This window comes from Poecilia reticulata, linkage group LG10, assembly GCF_000633615.1.
Source record: "Poecilia reticulata strain Guanapo linkage group LG10, Guppy_female_1.0+MT, whole genome shotgun sequence".
Classification (NCBI taxonomy): Eukaryota; Metazoa; Chordata; class Actinopteri; order Cyprinodontiformes; family Poeciliidae; genus Poecilia; species Poecilia reticulata.
The window spans coordinates 20,369,042-20,384,574 of NC_024340.1; the positions used below are offsets into that span (position 1 = coordinate 20,369,042).

The following is a 15,533-nucleotide window of genomic DNA, read 5'->3' on the forward strand; positions in this document are numbered from 1 at the left end:
AAGAGCAGACAAACAACCTAAATATACGTGGACGAGGAAATGGGTTAAAGTGATGAAACCTTTGGGGGAAAGAAGGCAGAGAAAAGCAACCTGCTGCAACTGTGTCATCTGCTTCAAAACAAGCCCTGATAATATTTTTCATTTATTGTTCCCAGAAATATTGTGTGGCAATGAATATAATCATTTTGCCCCGAATTTCAATTTACTGCTGTAATGCGATGCAACAGCGCTATAAGCGGAGTGTCATAAACGCCTTCCTCAGAGTGCGTTTGATATTCCTTGTACACTGCAGCCACACATCGGAGTTTGTTTCCATTGAAATGTGATTGGGTGACGCCTCGCTTCGGGGTGCAACGTGAGAATTCACGAGTCAATTTCCTGAAGTGGAATCCAATAAACTGGGGGAAAAAAAAAAAAAAAAACTGAGAAGAGATGATTTCTAAGCTTTGCTGACGGGTTGGTAAGACACTAAGAACCTGTAGTCGCAACTGTATGTGCAGACAATGGAAACTGTTTAACTGAAAATCAGATTTTAGATCCAGAGCATCCACATTTCATATCATCTGGTGGAGATGGTGCGTTTGAAAGCCTGGTCTGTCCGTGGACATTGACTTTACAGTTTTCAGAAAGGCCACGTTTAAGTTTTTTCATGTTTTTTAGACTTTGCCACAACATTAACTTTTACCTGTCATGGCGTTTGATTTGATTCAAATAATAAATTCCTACCTCTCATCAGGTGCTTTCCCCAGGCCTTAAGTTATCAAACCACTGCTGAAATCAGGACAAGTTGCTATTGCTATCGACGTTTTTCAGTCCGAATGCTGTGCTCACCACAGACCTGAGGCTGCCTATGTCAAAGTGTTAAATGATCTCTGAATATAGACTGTGGAAGAACCACATAACTGGCTCTGCTGGACCGCAAAACCAACACGGACATGATTATTTCTGAAGGAGGAGCAATCAAGAGTCACCACACCGCTTCAGCTTTTACAAACATGGAGAAGCAGCAATCAGCTGCTATGCAGCACAAATCTGGAACAAACTTCCAGAGAACTGTAGAAAAGCTAAAACACTGAATTCCTTTAAATCAAGACTAACAACTGTCTCTGTTATATATTTTAGCTGTAACAGAGACATTAGAGTAGTGTGACATTTCCACTACTATCTCATCTTTTAACTCTATTTTAGTTTTATAAGCTTTTTTTAATTTGGAGGGGAGATCTGTATAATTCCCAAAATGACCCAAAACAGATGCTTTAAATATGTTAGTTATTATGTTATCAGTCTATACAATGACAACTGATAAAGTTAGACACCGTCCATGCTCCGTCTATATTAGTGGGAAAAAAAAAGACTCACTTATCATCTTTCTTCGACTGAATGGATTTTATTGTAAAGCTATAAGGAAGGAGTAATTACAAGATATTTCTTTGATTTGCTCAGCAAAAATAAAATACCACATTTTTTTTTATTCAAACATGCCAATAGAAAGAGAACGGATGAGGATCAAACAAACACATCACCAAACTTCCTCCAAGAAAATCAAAAGACATCAAAAACAAGAGATCAGTTTCAGAAAATTAACAATGTTCCAGAACGAAAATGGAAAAATCAGGAGTGGGTGAATGATCGGAGGAGGAGGAACGCCGTCGTCCTCCACTCTGAGCCTTACTCCTCTCTCCTACGTTACAATAGATCCTACGGTACTTTAGATGATATATTCCTACAGGTTCTGGATTCCTTCACGGTTTTGAATATATATAGTTTCTCATTTTCATCTTTTAAAAACCTACACTTGCATGTACATAAAACTGTACAAAAAAACAAGGCTTCACTAGCAGTTTTTTTTTTTCTATATAAATATAACCAACCAACATGTAGGTTACAAACGTGGACTTCATGTAAAGACAAAAATTATTCAAAAATTTATTTCTGCACTTTTTTTTCTAATTGGAAAAAAATATTTTTTTTACTATACTGTAAAATGTCCATGTTATTAAGACCAAAATCAGTATTTTTCTTTACAAATTTGGACTTAAAACCCAATAAATCACTGAAGGAATTTGTGTCAAAGACCAATTTTATGAAGATTTTTAGCTTCTTAGTAGTAATATATAGATGTGGGCACCACAGATGAGCTCCATAAAATCACATAGAAATTACAACTGTGTTGCTTTTCTTAAATTTGCAAATTACAACCTCAAATATTTAGGAACAATACCACATATACAGACTGCCCTGCAAAAGTATTAATCCTACTTAAACTTTTTGTATTTTGTAATGTTAGAACTAAAACATTTAACCGGTGGAATGGGACTTTATATCAGACCAACACAATAGTGCACAGTTTGGAAAAGCAGTGAAAAAGACAGATGATCTTATTTCTAAATAACAATATCTGCCTTTTTCTTGCTGTTCAGATGATTTCATTTGTAAATAAAAAGTCATCTATCTCTTTGTTGGTCTTCAAAATTGTGCACAAATTGTGTTGGTCTGTGAATCCCAGCCCTCACATAGTTTTATTTTTACATTGTTTGAGTTTCATTTTTGCTTACAGAAGGAACCATCCATCCATCCACTTTCTTCCGCTTATCCGTGGATAAGTTTGTTATAAGTTTGTTGTTTCAATTTCTCAGAAATGCAGTAAAAACTGAGTTTTAGTTGTTTTATGACAAAATTTTACATCTGTAAGGATAAACTTTGGATAGACTGTTCTATGTCCTGGTTGGCAAAAATAAGCTGGTTAAACCAGTCTGTCTTTGTCATGTCTTCCAAAAAAAAAAAAAAAAAACTTGTAGCGAACTTGCCCGGTTTGGGGGGTATAACAATTTATCATTCACACATCAGGTTTAACAAAAAAATAATAATAAAAAGAATCACTTATTTCCATATTGTATGTCTATAACAGTGTAGATTCCATATCATTGATAAACAACTGTGACAATAACAGAAATGTATCATATTTATAAAGTTGGCATGTCTTCATGCTCCAGCTGAGGCCTCACTACCAGAGACTCCAGCTTTGGTATAATACACAATCCCAAAAAACTGCTAACCAAACTTTATTCCAAGATTCATGTAGAGCGATCTGTGTAGAACTGCAATTTGAGTTATCACTGGACGTTTGCACTGACAAAATTCAACCTCATCAAGCTGTAGATATGAACACTATTAATGAAAATGTTTTTTTTTACCTTAAGACTTCAGAAGGACAAAATTTACTTAGCATCCAATAAAAGTGTTTTTTGTTTTGTTTTCTAAAAGGTTAAAATTGGGTGAAATGGATTATGCAGAGCAAGCAGAAGGTTTTCAGGGAGAAATAATCATATTTAATGCTAAACATTTTAACTAAAAGAAGTAGTAAGTAAAGTAATCCTGGAGAGCAAACAAAAACAAGAAGATCAGTCCATTTTTTTAAATCAAAGGAAAAAGCCATTACATCTCAATCATTGTTAATTTGACTACACATTATATGTTGCTTAAGATAAAAGGTATATTTCACCTTTTTAATGAAGTCTTTTTAAATAAAGTCTTCCCTAGAAATGGAGGCAAATCATGGTGAACTAAACAGTACCAGAGGCAATATGTGGCAAGACAATAACACAACATGTGTTGCACTAACTTGAATTAATCTTTTTGTTGTTCATCTTATTTTTGAAAAGAAATTACAAGACATTTTGAGAATATTTTTGTTAACATTGTCATTAGTTTTTATTTTATTTATTTGCCTTCCTGAATTTCTGTAGTTTGCGTTTTTTTCATACCCATGTTTTTCATTTTCTGTACACACTTTAACAATCAATACTTTAAAGTAATTTTCTCAAATCCATTTCAATCTATTGCAAGGAAAGGTCAGTAAGAAATACAATTGAGCCAAAAATGATGCATACTCCTATTAGATTTAGGTTTGGTTTTCATTCATGGTTTTCAACATGTTTCTGGTATGAAATAAGAAAGGCATCTATCAAAATATAATGTAGGTATTCAAAACAAGTATTCATTTTGAAGAGAATGTTTTTAATTCTTCTTTGTTACACAAAAGTGCGTTCAAAGTAAAAAAAGGATTTTGAGTGTCTAGTACAAAATGTCCTTTGAGGAGCCAGAGTTGCTGGAAATTTAAATGTGTTGTAATGATGCATGTTTCAGATTCACAAGAAGATCACAGGATGAGAGTTTAATGAATCTACTCTTTCACAAACAATAACCTGTTTTAAGTAACATAAAATTATTCTGTCCAGCAGATAAAAGCGCCTGAAACAATTTTCATTCCGAGGGTGTCTGGGCTGTCCCTTAGAGGAAGGTGGGAACCTCAATCAATTAGAGAGTTTAAAACTACAGTCGCTGTTCCTCCTCATTGAGAGGAGCCAGTAGAGGTGGCTCAGGCGTCTGGTCGGGGCGTCTGGTCGACTCCTTGGTCAGGATTTCAAGGCACGTCCTGCAGACACCCAGAGGAATACCCAGACATTGGGGGGACTCAGTTGGTTTGCGAATGCCTAGGGATTCCCGCCCCCCTGTTCCCAAGTGGCTGGAGAAATGGAAGCCTGGGCCTTTTTTCTTAAACCTCTGCCTCTGTGACCCAACCTCAGATTAAGAGGAAGGTGATGGATTAATGGATGGAAAGGCCTTTTCAGACTTTTCATCCTTTGTATTTATATTTTTTAATAGATTAAATATCTTGTATAATTATTGTTTAACTGCTCAGGGGTATCGGCAGATTTAAATGTTCAATTGGGTTGCTCCTCTGTCAGTTTGTAAACCTTGTGTTGCTCGTCACCCTTCATCAAGCTGCTAAGACGTTTGTTGATTCTCAAGTAAAGCTTCTGCTGACTAAATAGAAGTGTAGTAAAAGCAATGCAAATATTAAGCCATTATCCAGGACTTTTTCTCCTTATAAAAAAAAAAAATTCTATGCAATTTCTATGAGTTAATCATGAAGTGTTTTTTTTTTCTGTGTCTAACGTGTTCAGCAGAGAAAACATCCCATTTATACACATTGTGAATGAAACGAGGGGAATCAACTGGTTCCCAACTGAATCTCAGACAGCTCAGAGAGAAAACGTTGAATTTCCTGCGTCAGAAACGTCACCAACAGATCCATAACAACACTTTCTGACAGGGCAGAGATGAAAAGTGTAATAACTGACTCGGAAGATGAGAACAATGATCTTCACATGACCCAAAATATGATGTAAGGAGAATTAGTTTGGTAAATATACAAACACAACAGCAGAATAATCAGAATTATATCTCCTGAACTTAAAAATACAAGGGGGGGGGGGGGATCCAGCTGATATCTGATGCCCAGTGTCGTAAGAAATATTTAATTTTTACAAAACTGTGTAAAACACCCAAAATTGTATGTTAGCCAGTAGTTTTTGTTCAATTTTAGATGTCTAAAGCTTTAAAAAATGAAATAAGAAATGATTTTCACATTTCATTTATGTCATAAATGTTGAAAGAATCAGCAATAAATTTCAGTTAATACTGAATTAAGAGTAAAATAGAAGGATGGTAATGCTATTTTTCAATAAGAGCTGCAGCTTGGTTTCAGAAGAACACACTGATTTTGTTTTTAATATAAATTAACTGATAGATATTAGTGTGTATAATGGTCCATTTCATTGTCAAGTCTGACTGAAGGTACTTGTTACTTTTACAAATTGTTTTTCCACCTTGAATGAAGAGCCTCGAAGAGATTATTTTCTCTGATTAGATATGAGTCGGTGCATATCCGAAGGCCACCTGAATATTTCGGCAAACAGGATATCTGAATTTCAACACAGAGGAAATGTCAGAAATATCAATTTCTGTCACTGCGAAGTGGATTTGAAAGCAAATGTTCATGCAAAGCGACCAGCTCCCATCCTTCTTCCTGCGCACACATACACACCCACACAGAGACTGTCAAAGTGTGTGACAGAAGGTCTCCTGGGGGCTGACGGGTAGGTCGGGAGGCTGGAGGCTGTGTCGGGGGGTTTAGGTTTTCCTCCAGGGAGCAGGAAGTGTTTGCTGACACTCTGGATCCTTCAAATGGTCACAGAAACGAGGTAGCAGTCAAGCGTTTGGACACCGTTTGACTTTTTTCATTACCTTGTCTAAATATTTGACTGTTACTTTATACCCAGCATATGCAGTATTTTTTATTATTCTCCGTACTTGATATGTGTTTTTGGGTGAAATATCACCCAAAAACATTTTTTCTTTTGTTTTTTTTTTCTTTTACTCTTTTGATTTTGAAATTCTGTCTAGTTGAATTTATTCTGAGTTTTATTTTTGCCAAATTATCGAAACGTCTATGTAGCGTTCTCAAAACACAGCTAAGGGCTCCTGCTGCAGTCATACAGGATAAAAAAAAACAGAAGAGGAAATTTGAGTCAAAGTCACGCAAAGAAACAAATAACTATATTCTGAGCACGGTAGTTGTTCCTCTTTGCTTGGTTTTATTAAATCTGACAGTCTGACTGCACAGCCATATCCGTTTGAATGAAATGTAGATGAAGGTAATTTTTACTTTTTGTTTCGTCTGTTTAGAGCTACCTTTGAAAGGCTGGAACATCGTTCATTTTAATCTGAATTCCAACTTGTCATTATTTTTTTATTACTGCACTGCATTGTAATAGTGTTTTTGACTGCCTTTGACCTTGTTCCTCAAATTTGTGACCACCATGTGGCCTACCCAGTTCAGACCACTTGGGGTCATTTTTTCCACGTTTAGTTTTATTTGACATTTCTTTTCTGTGACGTTTGTTTTCTGTTTTTATGGGAAGCACTTCTTTGTTGCCTTTGCTGTGTTTGTAATTTTTTTTTTTTTAACAAATATTGATCGAATTATCCATGAGCTGTAACAAACATTTCTTGACATCAGGGTTTATCTCACTGACGTTTCACTGTGAGTGAAAAGAGCAATGCCTTCCTTCATTACAGGCCTGGTTTTCCATCATGATATGGTGTTTTCTTGTGTTTTAGCTCACTTATGTCCAATCTCTTATGAACTGAAAAATTAGGAGGAAGACTGATTGGATCAATCCTTTTGATGATGCTAATCAGACTGATTGAGTTGTTAATAATGCATATCTAGTACATAGAGGAGGAAACTGACTTCAGTCTACCAGTTTGGAAGAACTTAATGAGTCCCAGCCCAAATCTTTTATCTGGGCTTAATTAAGTTTATCTGTACTAAAAAGTGTCTATAATAAGCAAACTAATCTCTTAGTGAGTATGCGCACAAACACCAAAGCACTGTTTGCTTTTGAGGTAAAACCAAAGTCGCAGAGTTCGCCAAAGATTGCCAGAGGTTACCAGAGGGTGGTTGTTTTCTTCCGGGGTTAATTGGTGCCAAAAGGTTGAGACTAAGCTGATGCTACAAGACCTCTAGACCCTTTTCTGCATCCTTACACCACACACCGCACTCAGCACAACACAGGCCAACCGGGACACTGACCACGCACCCAAGCAGCCGGTGGAGAACAGCAGAGGAGCCGGAAAGACAGAGAGTGAAGGTGGACCGCCACGAAACGCCTGTAAATAATCAATCAGACCGTTGAGCTCGGGCGTTAAATCACTGCAGGAGCATGCAGCGCTCATGAGCTCTAAATCTCTTCAGCGGGCAGGGCTGAGCGGCAGCTGAATGACGGCTGATGTATGTGTGTCGTTGTATGAGCATATTTACTGAACGGGCAGATATGTCGAGAATAAATCAAACTTTATTCAGAGGCTGGATCATGAGAAGAACTGCAGAAGAGCCCACACGTCAAGCTTTACCTCAAGTTGAACCAAATATAAAACACAACACAAAGCAATTAGCTGGCTGATATGTAAAGGATGATTGTACATTGAAGATAAAAACATGGAGCTAGAGAGAAACAATCTGCGATGCTCCATCAAGCTGTTTGCCTCATGAAACGAGATATTAACCCTGCCTGACCCAGCTGATGACCCTAATTTGTAATCAGTTTACTTGCAAAGACTTTCAGCTTGTTTATGTTGCTTTGGTGTGGTGCTCTGACTGTGAAGGCTGGAAGTGCTGAGTGCAAAGAAACCAAGCTAATGAGTCAGTTACACTCCTGTTCACTCGAGAAAGACATCGATCTCACCTTGTGGATATGATAAACAGGCATGTTTAACTTAAATGGTACAAAATGCATAGCTGTGCATTTTTAGTTTATTAAACTCCAGGATTTTTCTAAGATCCAAATATTTTTATTTACTTTATTTTGTCTGTGTCTGCAAAAGAAAGTGTGTACTTTGAAAATGTCAGCACTTGACTCAGTATATTTAATTTTAAAAGCTAAACTATCTCAGAGAGCAGGCTAATCAATATCCTCTTCTCATCCTCTTCTGCAAGTTTCCATCCGTTCAGGTGAAATCTCACGACATTTTCAGCAGCCACGAGAACAAGACCTGACAGGACTGGACCTCCACATCAACTCCCTTTTCCTCACGCAAATTATCACTGGTGATATGCAGAGCCTCAGGTTGTAATTAGACGTTCTCTGCTGAGCTCCATGTGTGGGGGAGTGGGAGTGTTAGTGGACGAAAGCCCATTCAGACGTCATTAATCATGCATTTCTGTGTGGCCGGAGCGCAACAACAACTGTTTGCCACATTCCCCGGCTGCCCTCCCTCCCACCTCACACAGCAAACTGGCTTAATAAATACTCCTGCTTAACATGGAGCAACTCGGCCTCACGCAGAGGTGGGAAAGAATTGGAAACTAACGAGCGGCGACAATGACCCCAGGGCTCCTCTTTCGAGTTAACGAACACAGCAGGGAGACGTTCTCTAAAGTCAAACACTCAGGAGTGAGAACAGCTACAGTGGACATTATCAACAGGAAACAGCTGCTTCAGAAACAAACAAAAAAGTCTTCATGAACACTGTGCTTAACATATTCTTGCTGCAGGAGCAACGTCACAACCGATGTTTGTGCAACCATCTGAGACCAGCTGGACTTTCTGAGAAACATTCAGCTTTTTCTTTCTGTGTGTGTTTTTTGTTTGCTTGTGTTTGTACCAAAACTGGAGTATAACGCGATCATCATTGAAGTTTGACTGAAAATCTTGGTAATTTTTCTTACACCAATGCGGTGCTGAAAGTATATGCAGTGATGATTTTTTCGACTTCACATCTGCTCCCTAGAGGATGGACCTTTATGATTGTTTTGTTTTTATTCAATCTTTTATAATGGGACATTTCAACTTTTAATTGTAGTTATAAGAAATGAAGAAAATGCCAAGACCCTGCATATTTCTTGCAGCTCAATTGTAACAAAGTTGGGTTTAACCACAAATGGCTACCATTTTGGAATTTTATACCTTGAGAAAATCAAAACGCATGAGAAGTGGAAAGAATTTTCTGCATAAAAAGCCAACTAATCTACTGAGAATAACACAGCATAGGTAAAACCAATGTACACCTTTTGTCAATACTCCATCAGTATCCTGGAAGTAAATTCTTTCGATTACAGAATAATACTCCTCTACCTAGGTAGAAGGATGGATTTCAAATTGCTATGAAATGATCGTATTACCCTTCCCAGACTGATGTTGAGCAACAATCGCTTCTCTGAGATCAGTAAGGTTGTCTTTCTGACGTGGCATGGCGTAAAAACATACACATATCGTGACAACAAACTACCCAAAACTACAGCTTATAGTTTTTTAGGAGCGTCTCACAAGCAGCAGCTTGTTTCTGCTTTCGAGATTAAACCCCACACTGATGGTGTATTTAGCTGTATGATGTTTCTATTTGACATTATTTTGTTTTATTTTTGAAAATTACAAATAATGTGGAGTTTGTTGTGGCCATTCCTTAATTTGAGGTTTAGATTTAAATAATTTTAGAACCTAAAAACACCAGATCATTTGTAATACATCCTCAAGCGTAAAACCCATAGAACCACAGAAGGCTGTAATTATTTTTTACAGTTTCTGTATTGTCGTTCTTTCTTCTGAAACATGAACACTGTGTTCTGATGGCAACAGAACTTTCTACCACAAAACCTTTTTTCAGTTCTCATCAGTAAACTTGAAATGGGAATGTAACACATGTTGAAGATTGTGTGTTTATATTTAACTGTTAAACAAGTCCATTTTAACAATTATCATAAAATGGTCAACTACCGAGAACAACATGAGGTTTTAATCCTCTGAGTCAGCTTCCTTTTGATAAAACAAAATGATGTACTTCCCCACAGAAGCAGTGTTGAGAAGCTGCAGAGATAAAAAAAAAAACAAAAAAAACAAAATAAAACAAAAAAAAACTGAAACACTCAAACAACAAAAAGTCTTGTGGTTGTAACTTGGCACCGTCGGTGATGCTCAAGAGTCCAGATTCCTGCAGTGTGACACTGAATGCTGCGATGTTGTTACCCTGTGTGCGCCCAGATTTTCAGTCCATCAAAGGGACGATACGTGAAGATCTGCAGACAGCACAACAGCCACAGATCCACACTGAGAGCCACAGCAGTTTCCTCTGTCACTGTTTGTAATATTTACAGCTCTGTACACTGAAAAAAGGATCTGTTCTGCCGAAAAACTAAGATACAACTCCGGTGATTGTGAAACAGCGGCGCTTCTGCAAACGTCTTTTCAATGAACCGTTTCCGTTGGTTGAGTTCAACTTGACTAAAAAATGCGATTCCTACGGCCTCCGAAGTCAACAAAGACAAAGTAAATAAAATAAAAAAGTTGAGGATAGATAAGATTACACAGTATACTTAAGTAGGATTTACAAGAAGTTCTTCCCTAGCCCCCCATGAAGTTCTTGTTCTTTTTCTGTTCCGACACAGCGACAAAGCGTAATGCCACACACAAAAATTTTACTCAAATACATGAAGAGCTAAATAGTTTCCCATGAAATCATCACAACTATGTGGCATCGTTTACATTCCATCCACAGCAGCTAAAACTGAATTTTCTTCCATTTTCGTTTGTCTATTCTTACATTTGATTGGTTTCTAGAGGGGAGTGTCAGGTCAGCGGTAGCGGCAGTAAGACGGGGCGGGGGTGTTCTAAAGCCTTGTTCGGTGATGCAGTTGTAAAAAGGAAGAAGGGTGAGTCGTGCTGTGGCACAGCGAGTTGTAGGCACAGGGGGTGGCTGTGAGGAGGTGGGAGGTGAGGCGGTGAGCGGCATCGTGGATCATTGGGGGATTTAAAGTTGAGAGCTTGACCCTCACAGGTAGATCTCTCTCTTGGAGGTCTGGCCAGTGGGTGTGGTAGCAGAGTGGTACTCCGCTGCCTGGCTCAGTGGGATCTCCTCGAGGCCACAGTCTTTGCCAGATGAGTCTCCGCTCCCAGGGTAGGCACTGCTGTATGGGGTCATGAACCTCATGCTGGCCACTTTGGAGCTGCTGCCACCAGCGCCACTACCCGTCCCACGTTCCTCCGTCACCATGGGCTTCGGGCTGCCGTTGGCCATCAGGTGCTCCTGTCCGTCCATTTCCTGGTAAGGCACGAAGGTGGAGAGCTTGGGGGCGTTCTTGGAGACCTTACGGTTGGGGGAAGGCTGGCCGGGCATCCAGCAGGAGTCAGAGTGGCCAAACTCTGTGCACTCACGTGTGCAGTTACCGGTCATTGCCACGTCTGGAAGGGGCCTGAGGTCTGCAGTAAGACATAAAAAACAGAAAAGATAAGGATGAGCTACTTAGAAAAATTGGCAAACAAACAGTGGTTGCATGAGATGGAGATGAAGCTCGTGTGTGTATGAAAAATGCATTGTAAAAATGCTATTACTGCAGTATTACCACTGTACTGATAGTAGGAACCAAAAGCACCCAAATTATATCTCTCATATACTACCGAAACATAGTGATAGTTTTAACAATATATAAAAAAAATTTTTTTAATAGTTACCTACTGCTTGACCAAAAACAGATCCCTCTTCCTGGTCATGAATGTTGACCTTTTAGGTTTTGCAAGAAAAATGTGCAACAAATGTTGCTTCTGTGTATAAAAAAATAAATAAATAAGGACGCTGTCAAAGTTCAGTGTTGGTGAGAGCACTGATGGAAACATTATCCTTTTTTTCACTCTAAGCTCAAACCGTTTGAAGGAAATCAATTAAATTCATGGTTGTTTTTCAAGTCACTAATAGTTCACAAAGTGCCAGGAATGTTGTTTCATTTAGCGCTCAGAGATGGAGACCTCGTGAAACTGGCTGCTGAGCATGAAACAGGATCAGCTGCCTTTAAGAAGGCAAACAACCTCAGGTTTAATAAGATGTTAATAATGTTACTCAGGAAACTAATAAAAGCAAAAAAAAAACAACAGTACAAAATCTGATTATGATTTGATTTGTTTTTACAGGGTTGTATTTTTTATTTTTTTACTTTAAACTGAATTCTCCAGTTTACACGTTTTTTTTATTCTTGTTTCCTGAGCTTTAGGAATCCTTTAGGCAGACAGAAAGTGACAGACAGCTAGGCTAAGTTTGCATTAAAAAAACCCCATCACAGCTCAGAACAGAAAAAGGTCAGAGATGGAAGCAGAAATATCAATGCGTATGCAGAGAGTAACCTTTCTTCTGTGCGTGACATTAGATCATTCTTTGATACTCCAGGCTAGAGACTTGCATCGTGAAGGGATGGAAAGTGGGTGCAGGGAGGAGGCAGGAGGGAGTGCTGGTCTGCTTGGGGAATGCTGCCGATTTCTCAAAATACCCTCCGCTTCATGTATAATTGACATTCATTGCCTATATTTTGCTAAAGGAGCTGCAGTCGGCTTTTCTGTCTGTTTGCCGGTTGACGTGTCCGTTCTAATCCAGGGGAGTGCTGAGTCGCCGACACTCCCCTCCCCATATTCTCACGGCTGCCGCTGGCTCGGATTTGGGCTTTTAAGCACTTCCCATGCAAAAGCAAGTTGCTTGCAGAAACTGTTAAGTCATGTGCCAGCGACTACTTAGTTCAGAGCGCCTGCTTAATAGGTGCTCAGCCTCTGATCGTTGTGTCAGCATGAGTCACATGGAACACGCATTCCTGAGAACTCCAGATGTAACCCAGCAGCAGGTGGGTTCAGCTGGACCACATCCTGTGGGAAAAACCCGAGTTGTAACTTTTAGAAATCTTCCTCTGACTGGCTTGTACGTTTTTTTTTTTTTCCTGTGCTGCACCACCTCCAGAATCAGTTCTACACACGTGTGCAACCTCAAATCAAACAAATATTGAACCGGTTCTCAAATATCTTCAGCTATTCTGCTTTGTGTGTGTGAAAAAAACTGTACAGCAGTTGAAACAGAACATCTTCAACACCTGGTCTGATCGGGGCATCGCTTTATTTATTAGCTTCCTTTTAATTTCTGGATTTACATTTATAGCATTTTGTTGCTTGCTGCAGTTTTTTGTTTAGAAACCTTTTCCAAATTATCAACATTGTAATAGCTAGGTCTGTATGAATTCTAAAAATTACAATGAAGGAATTTTCTATCTCAATTTAAAAAATTAAATCAATATTTGTCAAATTAAATATTGCAAAAATGGGCCATTTATTAATAGACAGAACACCTCACAGCTATGGGAGAATGGCTCTTCCTGGATGTATTTCTTGTGCTCCAAGATACACATATACATATTCACAATGTCAAATACGTGAAACACAATGGATGAACCTATCGTCCTTCAGCAAAGTACTACATTTCTTAACATTTTCTAAGCAATGTGGTTTTCAACAAAGCTGTCAGAAGAAAGAGTATAATGATCAAGTACAAAGGGAAAATACAAGCTGAGAAGTACAATTTTACTCTAAACTCACTGAATAAATCTGTGTTCTCCTCTTGCAGAGAACACAGACATGGGAACTAAAAAAAAATGTCATCTTAAATCTTAGCATTATATGATCTCTTTTCGGAAGCTCTTTAGGCTATCTGTATCCTATCACTAACCTTCGGACTTTTTTTTGCCATATATTGTGTTTCTCCACCAACCGATGTGAATGTGTAAAATCTGATGTGATCGAATCTTTGATCCTGCAACACAGGGATGTGTTGATTTAATCAAAGACCGGTCCAATAGTGGTCGTGTTTCTCTTAACTAAACACAATAACTAACTGATCACAGTCTTAGATAAAGCTGATTCTAATGGCTGATAGTAGCGAAGGGTTTGGGCAGTGTGGGCTGGAGTCACTATGAGAGATCAATACTGGTCTTTCTGTAGCACTGCTTGGGCGTCCTGCATCAACTGCAGAGGATTTTAGGTAAACTGATTAGAAGCCGCTGACTCGGCTGTTGCCAGCTTATTATTGTGCCTCTATTGCCTCTGAATTCAATTCTGAATTTAACTTAATGGGCTTGAACTACTTTAAAGTATGTTATACCGCCTTTGTAGAGTGGCAGCTGTTAATTTCCTTACACTAAGAGACACTGAGGAATTCCCATCAGCTTCATGTTAAATTATGGAAGTACATCACAGTGGGACAAGTCTTCATGGAAATGGCCAAAGAGGATTTTCAGTACGGCACAGAAATCAAAGCTGGCCTTATTTTACATATGAGAGGTCACTTGGGATTTTGGAGATTATCTTTGACCCTCACCAAAGCTAAATGTTCAGCATAGAACAGAGTTCTTCCGAGTATATGACGCCTTTTATATTTGTGGTCTCATTCTCTTAGGAACACTTCAAATATTTTTTGGCTCAACAACGCCTGAAGCTCTGAAAGTAGTCAAATTATCTCAAGGTTGTTCCTGCCAAAAAACTAGTGCTGGGCGTTTCAGATTAATGTCTGGCATTTATCAAGTCTCTATTTGTGCTGTTCAGCATAGAAAAAATATAGAGTACAGGGACATCACAGCTTGGTGTGGGATTATGAGGAACAGAATGTAGGTCTTGGTTACATTTTTATCAACTCAAAATTTTGCCAAAACATTTTGATCATTTACAGAAAGACACGTCAACTGTAATTAACACAAAGGCTCCACATTTTTAACATATGGTGCAAGTGTTCTGAACAAACAAATCCACTTCTGTAAATGTAAATATCACACAATTATAGTAAGTACAAGTTGTCTGCATTAACTCAATTCACATGACTTGAGTCAAGTCAGACTGGAGTATTGTTATTATGGCTTTAGACTTGACTTGAAAAATTATATTTGTGAATTGGCTTGGAGTTTTGCACACCAATGACTTGAGACGTGAATTGGTCTTGAACCTGTCTACTTGAAAAAACTTGATATTCTGCCCAGTTTAAAACTGATATCAATGAAAAAGTGTGCACCATCAATTCACTTAACTTTTTCCATATATCCATTCTGTTTATATAATAAAAAAAAAAAATTCCCTTCTCACCCTCCGCGGGTGGTCTGTTTCATCCTCTGAGCTCGGGTCCTCTACCAGAGGCCTGGGAGCTTGAGGGTTCTGCGCAGTATCTTGGCTGTGCCTAGAACTGCACATTTCTGGACTGAGATGTCTGATGTTGTTCCTGGGATCTGTTTWAGCCACTGCTCCAGTTTGGGGGTGACTGCCCCGAGGGCCCCGATGACCACAGGCACCACTGTGGTCTTCACCTTCCAGGTCTTTTCCAGTTCCTCCCTGAGGCCTTGG

The 15,533-nt window shown here is 38.7% G+C and overlaps 1 protein-coding gene across 4 annotated transcripts in view; it reads right to left on the reverse strand.

Annotated features, from left to right (window-relative positions):
- LOC103471465 (protocadherin-1) overlaps positions 1–15,533 on the reverse strand; it is a 212,805-nt gene that overhangs the window by 9,280 nt on the left and 187,992 nt on the right. For 2 of the 4 annotated variants that reach the window (XM_008420488.2, XM_008420487.2), the window contains one exon: positions 2,764–11,600. The exons of 1 other annotated variant lie outside the window; for it this stretch is intronic. In XM_008420488.2, the coding sequence (XP_008418710.1) occupies positions 11,173–11,600 (428 nt within the window). In that variant the 3' untranslated portion in view covers positions 2,764–11,172. Of the gene's footprint in view, positions 1–2,763; positions 11,601–15,533 lie in introns of those variants that run through there. One more of the 4 variants, XM_008420493.2, reaches the window with a different exon arrangement.